Genomic DNA, 15,557 nt, shown 5'->3' with positions numbered 1-15,557 from the left:
GGGCTAAGTTTATGGCCTACGCTGACAACACCCAGCTTCTGTTCACTTGGGGCCGGGACGACGACTCAGTTCTTGCGGCACAACACTGCCTTTCCGCTGTGTTTCAGTGGCTTGCTCAGGCGCAACTCAAATGCAATGAGGAGAAGTCTGAGGTCCTTCTTTTTGGTCTGTTTTCGGGCAACTTTCGAGAAAGACTATGGCCCTCTGGCTTCCCCCTGCCTAGCGCAGAGAGAAAGGTTGCAAAGAATCTGGGCGTCTGGTTCAATGAAAATTTGAACTTTTCAACACAGATTAAGAAGCTGGCGGGGACCTGCTTTGGCACCCTGAAGGCACTGAGGAAATTTCTTCCTCTTCTCCCTAGATCTGCCAAAGAAACGGTGGTCCGGGCTCTGATCCGTCTGGACTATGCGAATGCTCTCTTCGTGGGTATACCTGGCTACCTCCTTAAGAAATTGCAAGTAGTCCAAAATTCGGCAGCCAGACTCCTTCTGGGTTTGTCAAATAGGAGTAGTGTGCGTGCGCACCTGCACTCCCTGCACTGGCTCCCAGTGGAGTCTCGGATAAAATTCAAAATGCTGACCATTGCTCATAAGGCTTTTTATGGTCTTGGCCCCCTCTACCTACAAAAGAGGTTTACTTTTTACATACCAGCCAGACAGCTGCGTTCCTCCTCTCAAACTTTTGATGAAGACCCCCAGATTTAACCGCCAAAGGCTGGGCGGGTGCTCTTTTGTCAGGTTAGCTGCTATAGCCTGGAACCTTCTGCCGCTGACATTGCGTGGCCTTCAGGATCCTACAACCTTTAAGAAAAAACTAAAAATCCTTCTTTTTTAGCCTCTTTTAGATCCTTGCTTCCTCTTCCAATGCTCGCGCAGGAACACTCTGTTGATTAGCCGTGCGCGCTATAAATAAATATAACATAACAGGTTTATGAGAAAGAATCTATATTATTAAAGCCCTAAAGTAAAGGTAATTCACACATAATGAGGTTTAAAGACTACACAATTGTTTCAAGAACCTCAGGCTGACGGTCAAGGATATTTTCAACATAACAATGTGCATCTCATGCTTGAGAAGTGCGATTTCCTAGCCGAAATAAAACTGAAGATATCAATATTCATTTGTGTGGACCAAACAACAGTTAATATAATTCTGATCCTACTGGGAAGACCGTACATTTTTGAAAATTCTGTGTTCGTAGCGCCACATCTGCATAAACCCCAACCATCCACAGCATCAGGAGCTTCTCTTTGAAAAGTCATAAACTATCTTAAATTATTTACCAACATCAAAGATGCAGAGAGTCAATTCAGAAAAAGAAACAATACCACCATAAGTGCATTTGACCAGTTCTCAGGATATGGTTTAGACTGTGTAGCGTAGTTCCATTATGTTCATGTCCCGAAACAATCTCAGAAATTCACTGTAAGAAGAAACTGCTATGATCAAAGAAGACATGCCTTTCAACTCTACTTTGAGAGATTAACTGAATGATATTTTGATGCAGGCATTCGAAATATTTAGCAGCTAGATGCTTGGGATTTAGCAGAATTGCTAGCAGGCATTCCGTGACTCTTAACATGGTTACAGAAATTAATCCATTGCTCATGTATCCGACAGTAAAAGTGCTGCCATACGTCAGCGGTAACAATGTTATGAGAGCTTATTGACTTTCTCATAATAAAGAGCGCAAGGTATTATTTTGTTGCTGCATTCAACAATCACGCACCTGATTTAGAGTTTGGCAGATGCAAGGTTACCGCAATTGGGGCAGTCAGGGCATCCACTACTCTTTGGCGGCTGTCCCACATCTGCCAAGTGCACTTGCGCCCGGTGCAACTTTCCAAGCTTTGTCTGTACTTCACTTCAAACTTCACATATAAGCATGCCGCACAGCTAGTAAACTTCACATACATACATGTCGCACAGATCGTAGAGCAACCATGCTAATAAAGCCTTTTTCTCAGGCTATGGAATAAAGCTGACAATCTGCTCCTCGGGGATCTCAGTGCAGGTGTGCTAGTCTATTCTGAACAATATGTTGGTTTCAAACTCTGTATATTTTGCAGTTTATCCAGGCGCCATGCCATACACTGAGATGAGCAATCCATCATATATATATATATATATATATAAGGACTAATCACTGGAAGATGCTGAAACTGTAGGCTCCCTAGTGACTAATTATCGAGCAGACAAGGCACATGGTTTCATCAATATCCAATACACTAATTAGCCTTCAACTCAGCCAAAGGAGGTGGCCAATGTTAGCAATTCCTGACCCGCTCAATGATATCAATCATATTAGCATTGTGCTACTAGGAGCTATTGTTAGTGCAAAAGCCATGAAATTGCGGCATATTATCGCAGGAAACCCGCTACACTCAATGAACCTTTGCCGTACTTTAGTGTCCACATGCGAGGACTGCACATATCTTTATTTGCACAACTCCTTTTCCTAAAGCATTTCAACAGATCTTTGCACAAAAAATAAAAACAACTCCTTTTCCTAAAGCATTTCAACAGATCTTTGCACAAAAAGTAAAATATCTAGAGCAAATTACAATAGGGCATAAAAAGCTATTTGGTGGGTGAACGATGTCTACGTGAATGATTGACGAGGGAGATCTCTTCAGAGTTCTGCCTGAGGGTAGAAGTAGCTGGGGGATTTCCTATCAGGAGTAGACTAGGTGTTCCCTGTATAGGTGGGTTTTCTTTTTCTTTCTCAAGTAACCGTTAATACCCCTATGATATTAACCATAAACATAGATTACTAGTAAGAATTTTTTGCCACAAAGACCACTCACAAAACACTAACTGCTCAAACGCACAAACATGGGACAAATAGAAGGATACAAAAACAATTGAATACCAATGAAACCTTTCATACAGTTGCTAGTGACACTTCCAAACTGCCTACAAGCCAAACAATTTGCTAATGCAGCACAATACAAATAAACTATACAATAACATAACAAGTGGAGGTGTGAAATAATGAGCCTGGTCTGTGTTGTGATGTTCGAGATCTTAGGTGCACAGCTTGAGTTCTGGTCTTAGGGTTTACATTTCTTCTTTGTATGCCAGATGAAGTGATCTTTTTTGCTACTTTGGCTACCTGAGATGATTGCTTTCAAAGACTTAGGTTTATACCTTGCTTGTTACTTTGCAGAGAAAGCATCAGGCCTTAAACTCTACAAGAGTATGGAATGCAGGTTAGTCATTTTTGGAGTTATTTGGCAGTAATGGTTTAGCCCTTTGATGAGTTGAGCAGTGCTGTGCTGAACCCTCGAGCCTGACCTGGGAAGGGTTGGCATTGCCAGGATGAAGGAAACCATTGTACAAGAAACTACGAAATAACTACAGTGAGTGTCCTGGAGAGGTAATTATGCAGTATATTGAAGGCACAGCAAAAGTATTTCGAATTTGTGAGGGGCTATGCTAGTGCTCTTCTTGTTGAGGGTTTGTCAATCATGTCTTTATCATAGCAGGGAATATAGAAATAGAGATTCCGGCTTTTCTTCTTTTGTGGATTGTGGCAAACTTGAGAAGCATGCACAGGGGGGTCATCAAGAGTGCATAGATTGCCGCCATTGAATGTAAAACCGTGGGTCTTGTTCACAGTGATTCAGCACGAAAAAAAAAATTAAATACTATACAATCGACATATCTGTTAAAACTGCAAAGAGCAATTACAATGCAGAAGCTATTATAGTTACCCCTCTACATATTTAATATGGTATTGTTCAGTTCTTCAGATGGTAGTACACAAACATGCATTCATCTCACAAGGGAGGTTTTCTTCAAGAGATGATACAATGGAATGAATGTATAGATAGTGTTTGAGGGCGAGGTTAGTCTATTTTCACTAAATGACAAACTTGTGTCAAAGGAAAATTCAATTTAATTACTAAAGAGTACACGATGGTGTTGGCAGAAAATGGCCAACTGATGAAAATATACACATTCTCAAAAAATGACTGCTTATGTCTGTGGATAAAATCAGTGCACTTTCAAATAATTTCGGATCGTGAGTGACTATTAAGATAGATACATGGTCATTCATTTTTAATGTTAGGGCATTATTTCTTTGTTTCTAGATGGCATTTGCTTCCTGCTACGATGGCGGTTACATTACTCATTTCTTTCTAACAACTTGATTTAAATGTTGGACATGGCAACATCATGGAGCACCTCCTACGTAGGATACGACTGGCAGTACAGGCCCCAGCTGGTACACCCCAGGAATCTTTCCCATCCAAGCTGCCCAAACAGGAAGAGAATACATGACTCATGAACAGGTTCAAACTAAGAACAGCAACAGCTGTGCAAGTGTTTGTGGCATTAGTCCGCATCCTCGAGGGAAGAGGAGGAAGGAAAGGCTAGACTGTCGAAGCACAACTGACATTTCGGAGGGATTTCCCCCAAGCATCTGTTTGCTTCATGTAGGTTTTATATAGGAGTCAAACCCTGCCAAATGTATACAGTGTGTCACTCACAGTCGTGGACGGTTTCTCCATGGTATAGATATCCCACAGTTTTCTTCACCATATGTTCAGACGGGGGCAGATGGGAGATTCCCACCTGTGGAATATGGTTAGTTTAGCTGCCAACAGTAAATGTGAAAAGAGTCGCCCCATGGGTGTGGTTAAAGGGTACATGTTGGTATCCCTTGGGTCGTCGAGTGAGTAGATCAATGGATGTACTGCTACATTGAGGACCGTGATATTTTTAGTCAATTCTTGTATCGCCCTCCAAATGCTCTGTACATGAGTGTTATTAGACTGAGAAGACTCTGAACTAATTCAACCATGAACAAGTGAAAGTGAGTGCTGCATAGAATGACACCAACTCAGTTCAAAGTAGGAATTCAGAGTGAGGCGTGCAAAATGCAAGACGTGGCTGGTATGAGTCAGCATTTAAGGTTCCCATGAGATGAATGCTCTGTGCATAACCTAGATTCACGCGTCTTAAACGGTGAACGCTGCCTGCTGGCCCTGGCAGAATATGGAAGAATCACCTGAAACAGTGAGGATCAACATAGCGCCACTTTAACTGTATGTTAAAATATGCTTAACATAAATTCACAGTAGAAAACTGAGGGACTGGTGCCGATACTAAACTGGCACTAAGGGAGAAGTTATAGCAGCTTCCACGTGCAGACATCTTCTCACTTGTGTCATCCATCCCACTTAATGCACACCACATGGCACCTGACATACAGAGCAGGCTACGCACCAGTCAAGGAAACGAAAGGAAAACATGGTGGGTGTTGCATGGGGAATCTGATGGTACAGTTTTGAACTAGAGCAAGAGACACTTTACCTTCCCCCATGGTCTCAAATAAAAGATACTAAGCCCTCATCCTCTACTAAGCCTGCAATTGCACTCATTCCCAATTACACCACACGGGGACTAACACAAAGCAGCGTACCCCGAACTGCTGGCAATCTTTTTGAAGTCGGCTGTATCGAGTGTAGGGTTATATTGACCAGTCCAACAATGTGCTAGAAGACCTGCATCTCTCTGATGGTCTGGGTTCTTACAGAGACAGGATATTGATGGACACCAGATCTTCATATCGAAAAATAAAGTCTCTAGAAAGACCATCACTTGAAATGATTCAATGTCCTTTCTCATGATATCTGACGCGGGCCCACTTTATTCCAAAGTTTTACGGCTAATTCATGGTGTATACGATATGGAACTAGTCAATACCTCCCTTACTAGTTTAGTCATCATATAAATTCCATATCACTTTTATGTGTGCAGAAACGCATAACATAACTATTTTACTCCGTATACTTACTCTTTCCTTTTTTGTTATTTAAATGGACACTGCAAAATGCCTGTTTTTCTCCAAAGCTCTGAATCACATCTTAAAGTATGTCTTTTTAACCTCGGCTTTGTCGTAGGATATTTTCACTTCTGTCACAATTGCACTAAAAGACTCATACACACACCTGAAGCTTCCTTTGCATATCTACTTTCCAAAAATAACGTTCAGGGGTCATATCCTTCAACGTTAAGCGTCAGTGGGGAGCCGGGAGGGGGCGATTGATGCTCCGACCACCATCAGCCGAGACACAGTAAGTGGGAGACTTCTGCACAGTTAGAGAAGAGAGGGTTGATTGATCCATTAGTGCAGCAATCACAATGAAGCAGCAGGTGCTGCCAACAAATCACCAAAACAACTCAAGAAATGCACTAATAAGCATGGACAAGTTGGAGAACAGAACTGCAGAGTGGTGGGGCTGGCTTCAATAGAGGCGACAGCTACAGATGAAGGGCACAAAACACACACGTTGTACTGATTCATTGAGAAGCAAAAGAAACAGGCCTGGAGTATCAAACAAATAATTAAAAACTGATTTATACAATAAAAAACACAAGCTGAAAGTTACGAGTTTAACGTGGTAAGTTTTAGCAACAGCCCATACACTTCATGCAGTTGGCTAGTGTGCAATGCTAAACTGAGACGCAATCACACCACAGTACCTAATCGCTTAGTATAGAAGCAGAAGAAGAAAAAACACGCGGAGCAAAGAAAATTGCTTCTACACTACAAACTAAAGTATGCGCTTGGCAAAGTAAAAAAATATTAGGCGGGTAGGAGGACACTGGACAACGGGTGAAGTTACACAAATAATCTGCAAACCGAAACCGTGTCCATACTAAACACTGCCACCCTTTCTACTGTGGCCCGACTGGCAAACAGCAGCGTAACATATCCCTGGGCTGAGCGGCTGCTTCACACCACAGAGTTTTTGGCTGAGATTGCCAATAAATCCTTCTCGCCCGCCTCTCAACATCCTTGAATGGACTCTACTTCTGTTGCTATAATATTCACATACGGAAGAAAAACCACAAGTAGTAGTATTTTATGATAGTTTTAGTTCCATAAAAAAAAAAAATCGGTTTATACAATGACTTTTATAGCCACTCTAACGAGTAATTTTGTAAGTCGCCATGGCTGGAAGGAAACACATGCCTGCAATGCGCTCCGTTGGCACAGCTACTGTATCTCAAGTGACGCATGGAAGACGAACGGGGGCGGCTGTGTTACATATCTTTTTTCAGTAAACAGGCCCAGCTGTTTTGTACACAGAGTACATTCCTCACCTGTTCTATGCCACAGCAGAAACACATGAAAACAAGTTCTTGACATTTTTTGCTGGCAAATATTTACTTCTGGCATCTGTAGATATTTTACAACGTGAATCAACAAAATACAGCGCCTGGAAACAGTCCAAAGCAAACAAGTGCGACACGAAGGTCTGGTGAAAAGAACACGGGTCCAGAGACTCTTGGCAGCCTGGCCTGCACCCCATTCAGTGGCTGTGCAGGGTGGAAAAGGGCCCGTGCTGGGGCTCCCATGATGCGGTTGTATCCTAAATGCCAAGGCGCCCAGGCAACAAAAGAGCTGAAGAGATTCTGATTCCCCCACCTACCTAAACAGAAAAAGCATTGCCAGCGGCAATAGGTATCACCCATGGGACAGCTGTTTCTTTTGTCAATTTGTTTTAGCCATATTGAACAGCAGCGCGGCTGCGGTGCAGCATGGCTGAACTTAGAACAAAAAAGTGCTAGGATGTGGCCAGCACTGACCACGAGGGGCAGTGATCACTTTTCTTAATATATTTTACAAGGACAAGGGAACCCAATAAGTGGTCAGGAGCCTTGGGTGAGAACTATGTTAAGGAACAGCGGCCCAAACAGTTGCCGAGTCGCTTATATTTAGAAATACAATGAAATCTATACTTTGATTGTCCAACTGGACATCATATTTTAATGAAAAAATAAGAAAAACAAACAAGTGGGGATATGTGTATCAACAAAACGGAAAAAAGCTCAGGCAATACAAGAAGACGTGGCCAAAAAGGATTATGGCATCAAATATGTGACAGCACTCTCAACACATATTAATACATGATATACATTTTATGTCAGAGTGCATACAGTCGACGACGTTTCGATCCCTTTAACTAAGTACTGGGGTCATCTTCAGGACAGAGCAAATGGGTGCCTGAGGCAATTGCCTCAGGCACCCAGGGAAGGGGAAAAAAGGAAAAAAGGGGGAAAGAAGTCGGGAGATTAAAATACGAGGAACTTGGAAATTCCCGATGAGAGTATTACACGTGAATGGTGAGGCATGCTCCATTCGCTTAGATAAGGACTATGTACTAATTTTCCTTATTCCCAGAGCACTTCATCTAAATTCTGAACTAGATAAAACCAACCTGGACCGTGCTTTGACTCAAGACTGAGTCCCAGGTAACTCTCTTCTGACAACTTTCATGTAAACATTCATATAATGCATGGACTTCAACTTCACCCCGAGTAGATTCCCAGCACTTAGTTAAAGGGATATAAACGTTGGCAACTGTATGCACTCTGATATAAAATGTATATCATGTATTAATGTGTGCTAAGAGTGCTCTGACATATTTGATGTTGGCATAACAGCTATAATCCTTTTTGGCCGCGCCTTCTTGTATTGCCTGAGCTTTTTCCGTTTTGTTGATACACCTGTCCCCCCACTTGTTTTACTTATTTTTTCAATAAAATATGATGTCCAGTTGGACAATCAAAGTATAGATATCATTGTATTTATATATATATATATATATATATATATATATATATATATATATATATATATATATATATATATATATCTATATATGAATCTCTGCAACAGCTTTTCTGTTAGGGACTGCTGTTCCTTAAAACAGTTTTCTGAGCATGGCGTTATTCCAGACTGGATTGAAAATTCATAACTCCCGATACCCTTAACCGATTTTTGCTGATTAAATGTTTAGGAGATTGTATGTCCTAATTCTTAGATGGACAAAGTCATAGTAAATCCATGGGTTGGAGTATCTTTCTTGTTCGATTAAATCATTAAAATAATTGATTCCTTCTTTAAACACTATCATTACCATTCTGACATAAGGCATATTAAGGTAGATAAATTGAAGTATCGTGCAATAATGGCCTCTGTCAGACTTATCACTCTACCATTTTTGTTGGGCTGTTTGAGTGGTTGTATGGTTGAACAACAAGTTCCACAACAATGACTACCCTAACAACGAGGTTGCTACCATGACCTCGTCTTACCACAACTTTTTTTTACCACGCATTCCTTTACCATGATTTTTCGTTGTAAAGGCATGCATGGTTAAATAAATGCATACCAACTACTACCCTGATCCTCCCTAACACCCCACCCCCTAAAAATTAATTCCGACCCATCACCCTCTAAAAACGAACCCCATCCCCTCCACCACTGAAAAAATACCCCAACCCCTCCCACGCCCTGAAAACTAACCCCAAACCCCACACCTCGTAAAAACCAACGACAAACCCCTCTTACCTGTTTCTGTGCGACGCTCCTCCGAACTCTGCCCGGCCCGAGCACTAGACCGAATAAGCCTTAACCACGCACATGCGTGGTTAAGGCGGGGTGGTTGTTTGGGCAAGTCGTTGTTCGGCTTGCGTGACTCCGGACCAAAGTCGTGGCTAAGGGCATTTCCCGTTTGAAAGATTAAAAACTAACTACAATTAGGATTGAACAAAAATGTTGTTGTGGTTATGAGAAAAACGAATACTTGGTTTTCAGCCCTTACATTGAACAGGCAATGCTAGTCAACACTTTTTATGTGTGGGCTCGTCAAGCTCAGCCATCCCAGCTCTCCAGCCTCATATGTGTAGCACATATGTGTTTAAAGACATGTATTGTACTGACAGTAAAATAGTCTTAGGATAAAAATAAAAAAAATATTTTGATGCATCTCTACATATAAACATCACTGTAGTGGTACATTTTCACTTATACTATGCTCAGACAGATCTTGCCTTTGACATTACATAACAATAGCCTCCTTTGCATGCCCACGTCAGATTCGCAGTTTTCCTCCATTTTATCTTCTCTTTTGATTCCGGTCTATTACACACACGTGTTGAAGTAGATGAACATTGAAAATCACAACTGCATTGAGCCACAGCATTTCAAAACCACTACTTTCCAGTTTATTATAACCAAGTTTGATGTGGTACTGTACCTGGAACACACTGAATTAGATTGGCGATCATGGCACTGAAATGAGCTCGAATATCCTTCAAAATTTCAACCTCTTTGTCATTCTCTGCCTCCAGCAGCATCCGAGTCAAATCCACATACTCTAGGAACAGGGCCCCGAGTGCCAAGGTGTCTCGCTCCAAAGCTCCGTTTGTACTAGAACAAGAAGAGTTTGCCAATCAATGAAGAAAATTTAAACATTGGTAATCCACAAATTTGGCTAAAGAAATACGATATAGACTTACCTGTCACTGATAACGCCTGCGTCAGCGAGTAATTCAAAGATCCGCAACAACTGCAGCCGTAGCAGATCCCGGCGCTCTCTGCGCTTCTTGTTCTAGTTTGAACAATATCATCACAGTATCAATTTGCTGGATAATTTTGCGCTTTTGTGCTTTTTATGAAGTACTGGTCATGTGCAAAGGTAAGATTTTATAGTGCTTTAGAACACTGAACCTATAAACGTGCATATGCATTACAGTATAAAACATAATTCAAAACTATAACACTATTCAATAACCCTTTCCGTGCTGATGACGGAACCGCTCCGTCATCAGCCATGGTGGCCCTGTGCTGATGACGGAGCGGTTCCGTCATGACCCGCCCGACGCGCCTGCGCGGCGCTGATTTCACGCCTGCGCGGCGCGTTCTATTAGGCGGTCGGGCCATGACGGAACCGCTCCGTCATGAGCACAGCTAACCGCGGCTGTTCCATCACCAGCATGGGCGCGCCGCGCGCCCCCCCCGCCCATTAGCGCTGCGGCGGAATAGCCGCAGCAGCGATGCGGTTAATTCACTACCTCCCACAGGAGCAAAGCTTTAAAAGTTAGGAGTTTTTGTAGAATACAAACTTGTTACATTCAAATCTAAGCAGAGCTCCCCTCTTCCAACTGGCATGAGGGTCATATAATATCAATATGCTGCGAAAATACATAACCGAATGGAGTGCAGCCCTAGGTGTTGGTGTGATATCTAGAGATGAAGGGTTTTTGCAAGTACAGTGTTTCAGGGTCATACAATTCCTGTTTGGTCAATAATTTGGCCTGCTTACCCCATCTGCACATTGCACTGGTTTACAAATTTCCTTAACGAAAATGTACATCAAAGATTCTAGCTGCAAAAAGACAGTACATGATAAACTCTTCTCCCCTTTTCCCTGCTGCTGAGGGTTAAGATAGGTGGTTTGAAATATGTGTGCCTTAGAGGTTTTGGAATTGACCCAAAAACATGACAGGTTACCCGGGACAGAATGGATTGTCTCGGGAGATAAGACATGGAACAATCCAAGGATATTAGGTAGATGCATATAATTAGAATCCACACACAATCGCATGTCTGGTAACACGAGAGAAAACAAAAGAACAAAGTATGGTAATCAAATCGGAGGGAGCACTGTGCTGTTAGGACAAGAACCCTCACTCACCTGAAGATGACATGCTTCGTCATAGGGTTCCCTCCTCTCAGAAGGACAACAAGTTACCAAGTGTGTGCTATGACTCCCAAACAAAAAGAAGGAGGAGCAGAGATGTTTTGTTCAAGATGAGCAGAGTGGTCATTCTGAGTGAGGGGTAAATGGGTAAAGTGCTTATAAAACTATCCCATGATGGTCTGAAATTATTTTATCTTGCCAGGGGGTTGGTACAAATGTGAAAGGACTTTGAATTGTGTTTCTCCGATTGTTCCAGTGGGGTTGCTATTCAGGCCTTATGCCATCTTTCAAACTGTATAAATGGTCTTATGGCACACTGCCTAGCCAATGATTCTAAAACCCAGTGTTGAAACTGAGCATAATTGTATCTGTTTGATTCAGACTGATTATATTGGCCCTTTACATCTTCAAATGGTTTAATTTGTCAAGTTTTTTAGAATGACCCTATCACAACATCTATTTTTCTCCTGTTCTGCTGCCCGACTGAAATCGGAATTAAAGCAGATAGGCATCAATGGCGACAAATATGAGGAAAATCCAAAACAGATCACTTGGTCCTAGACTGCTAAGGTATCTCTTGATACCGGAGAGGAGTATAAACCCCAAATCCATTGTGTGCGTCATAGCCGCTGCATCAACCAGAATGGCAGCCGCAATGTGATAATCAATGCAAAATAACTGCCTAGTCGTCTATATGTTTCTCCAATTAACAAGGTGAGGCTCTGTAATATAACAAAATATGTGATATGGCAAAGCCTCCCTGTTGTACCAAACAATTGGGAGTCTTACACTCTATTGTGGGGGCTTTCTCCATTCAGAAAAAGTGGTTTATTGTGGACTGTAATTGGCTCAAGATTGTGGAGGGCATCACTAATGGAATAGTTTGAAAGAAGTATTAGATCCATGGCAAAATGTCTATTTTTATGCAGCTGCCCTCCTGAGCCACGAGAAATATTTGCTATGCCATGATTGGAGTTCTTTTTCACCTTTGATAGTAGGCGAGCATAGTTTATATTCACTGTGAAAGGTATACAATAGCCTAATGGAATGCCCAGGTATATCACTGATCTAGCGTTCCAGTCCAATGGAACCAGCTGTATGAATTATGAATAAGGATTTTGTATTGAATTACAGCTATAGCCTTAAAACACAGTATGGGGTGGATATTCCAAGGTTTATGAGTGCTTCCAATTAAGCTAGATTATCACCATTAAAACAGGAGAAGCACATATTAGCAGAGGATTAAGATTTATCTTTAATACTTTGAGTGATGGGTCAATTGCTCTACCTCCAAGTAACTTTAAATCTGGCATTATCTCGCCTAGTCAGGTCGTCAAAATGCTAATGAAGACTGTAGAATCTAAATTCAAATAGGGACGTGGGCCTGCAAAGCAGACACAAATGCAGATCTTTAACTGGATTGGAAAACATTACACAATCACTGCTTCCATCATTGATGGCGTCACGGTTTCTGTAGCTCTAAAGCTCATTAAAGAGTCTAGTCAAAATAGGGTCTAAAGTGTGATCAAAGGTTTTTATAAAAAGAAGATGTAAAGCCATCCGGCCCGCTTACCCTCCCTGTTTTCAATCTAGATTTCACTTCTTCCAGTTGTATAGATTCATAGCGGGTGGCAACATGGTCTCTGGAGAAACTCGGTTTTAGATTGGCCTTAATATGCTGCTCTACTTAGGATGGTATTCTATCTTCTTTAGTATTCACAAGTTCTGATAAAAGGCAAAACCTATCATCTATCTCCAGTTACTAGGTCACAGTTTGGAAAGCATAGAGAGGGCGCTCTCTCTTCCATTATGAAGGACTTTATTTGTGAGGCTAGTAGTCTGCCTGCTTTATTATTCATTGAGTAGTACTTTTGATTTGTACGAAGGAGCATGTGTTCCCTCTTGACAAATTGAAAGCCTTAAATTGGCACCTGGGATAGTATTGTAAGCCATATTTTATGGGATAGTGTCTTTTTAATTTAGGTTTCTATGATGCTAGGTTGTGCTTCTAGAACTTCTCTTCCGTCATAACGGATTCTTTTAACGTGGGATGCTTTTGAAACAAAACAACTCTATTCACTTTCTTCAATGCATCCCAAGCCATTGGAACTGAAAGCTCCATATTGTCAATTTGTCCAGGCAGTATTTGATGGACTTCCCCACCTGCTTTCAATGATACGCTCTTGGAGGAGGAATCCATTCACTTCCCAGACATGGTCCTTTTGTGGGGGCTTTGGGGTCCGTCAATGAAGTGTGGCAGGGTGTGATCTGACAATCAAACAGGTCCTAAGCTAACCGCTGTGACCTTGTTAACAAATCTGTTTAGAACAGGTCAGTTGTGTGATGTCACTGATGGTGTAAGCTGATTTGCTGTAGCAGGTTCACCATGTTCATGGCAGGGAAGTGGATCATAAGCATAGTCAATGATATCATCATTCGAACCCAGTACCTTGGCACCTCTTTGTTTTTAGAGAAAAGGACACTTATAGAGCGAAGCACATTTTAAACCTACATTCAATGGGCAACAAGACCTGTATTTGTGTGGGTTCAATGTGGAGAAAAGAAATTTCACCACCTCTAATCAAACAAACACAAGTTACCTTTCTAGTTGCCCACTGAATGTAGGTTTAAAATGTGCTTCCCTCCCTCTCTCTCTCATATATATATATATATATATATATATATATATATATATATATATATATATATATATATATATATATATATATGTGTGTGTGTGTGTGTTCAATGTGGAAAAAAGTACAATTGACACACACACCAAAATGTGTTCGTATACATATATATATATATATAAATACTGTGTCTAAATTGCATTAATCAAGTAACTCCTCATCTTACTTTTGTTTGCAAGGACCTACATTACACACAGTTTTCATGCCGCAGATGACTACCCAAGTGTATTCCATTTAAACCTATTTTTTTCTAATATAAATATATATATATATATATATATATATATATATATATATATATATATATATATATATTTATATTAGAAAAAATAGGTTTAAATTGAATATAGTAGAAAAAATCGGTTCAGATGGAATACACTTGAGTAGTCATCTGCAAGAATACGGTGTTTAATGTAGTTCCTTGCAAACAAAAGTAAGATGAGGAGTTACTTGATCAATGCAATTTATACACAGTTTATGAAGTCGTAGGATGAATGTTGCTAGTCATGCTTAAGTGGCCGCGGCACACAACAAGTTTCACAATTCATGCTATCCATTTTCGATTCAAACCAGCCTTTTGTGGGCAAAAATACGGAAGAAAATAAAATATGCAAAATACACAAAACCCAATAATCCAATATATAGGCAAATTATTCTCAAGAAGAAAAAGTCACTTGACCCTAAGTGTGATCTCCTCTTTGAAAAAGTTTTGGATATCAGTAGACAAGCAATAGAACAGGGTCTATTGAAATGGTTCGATTTCAATTATCCAAATGGATTAAGGGGCACATGCATCAACCAAAATACCGGTCGCAAACAGGCCAATTCACAGAATCAGCCCCTTTGCGACTGGTATTTTGGCATTTGGGATGCATCAACCCAAATTCCCAAAATAGGTAATCGCACAATTTGCGATTACCTAAGTTGGGAATGCATTTAGGGAATCGCAAATTGTGATTCCCTATTTGGAATGCAACAAGCCTTTCCTAAATGTGACTTCGTATTTAGGAAACACTAATTACCATCAACTTGCAGTTGATTGTAATTTGCAAAAAAATTGAAAAATGCACAAAAAAGCAAAGTGCCATGTGGCGCACCCACATGCCCTTGGGCGCACATTTCAATTTTGGGGTGCATTGGGGTGGCCTTTTTGCCCCCTTGCACCCTTGAAATTGCATGCGCAATTTGCGAGTACCTATTTGGTACTCGCAAATTACGAATGCAATTCCCATTCATTCCTATAGGCCTCCAGTCGCATAGGAATGAATGGGAGGCTATTCTTTAAATGCAAATTGCAATTTGCTATTCGCAATAAAGGAATATGTAGCAATCGCTAATATTTCAGCGAAACCTACAT

The 15,557-nt window shown here is 41.1% G+C and overlaps 1 protein-coding gene across 2 annotated transcripts in view; it reads right to left on the bottom strand.

The window, feature by feature from the left end:
• FRY (FRY microtubule binding protein) overlaps positions 1–15,557 on the bottom strand; it is a 778,582-nt gene that overhangs the window by 225,833 nt on the left and 537,192 nt on the right. For both annotated transcript variants that reach the window (XM_078657150.1, XM_078657151.1), the window contains exons 25-26: positions 10,324–10,415; positions 10,062–10,234 (exon numbers count right to left, since the gene is read on the bottom strand). In XM_078657150.1, the coding sequence (XP_078513276.1) occupies positions 10,062–10,234; positions 10,324–10,415 (265 nt within the window). The remainder of the gene's footprint in view (positions 1–10,061; positions 10,235–10,323; positions 10,416–15,557) is intronic.

Source organism: Lissotriton helveticus, chromosome 8 (genome assembly GCF_964261635.1).
Source record: "Lissotriton helveticus chromosome 8, aLisHel1.1, whole genome shotgun sequence".
Classification (NCBI taxonomy): Eukaryota; Metazoa; Chordata; class Amphibia; order Caudata; family Salamandridae; genus Lissotriton; species Lissotriton helveticus.
The sequence above is the reverse complement of the archived record's forward strand: the minus strand, read 5'-3'. Positions and strand labels throughout refer to the sequence as shown.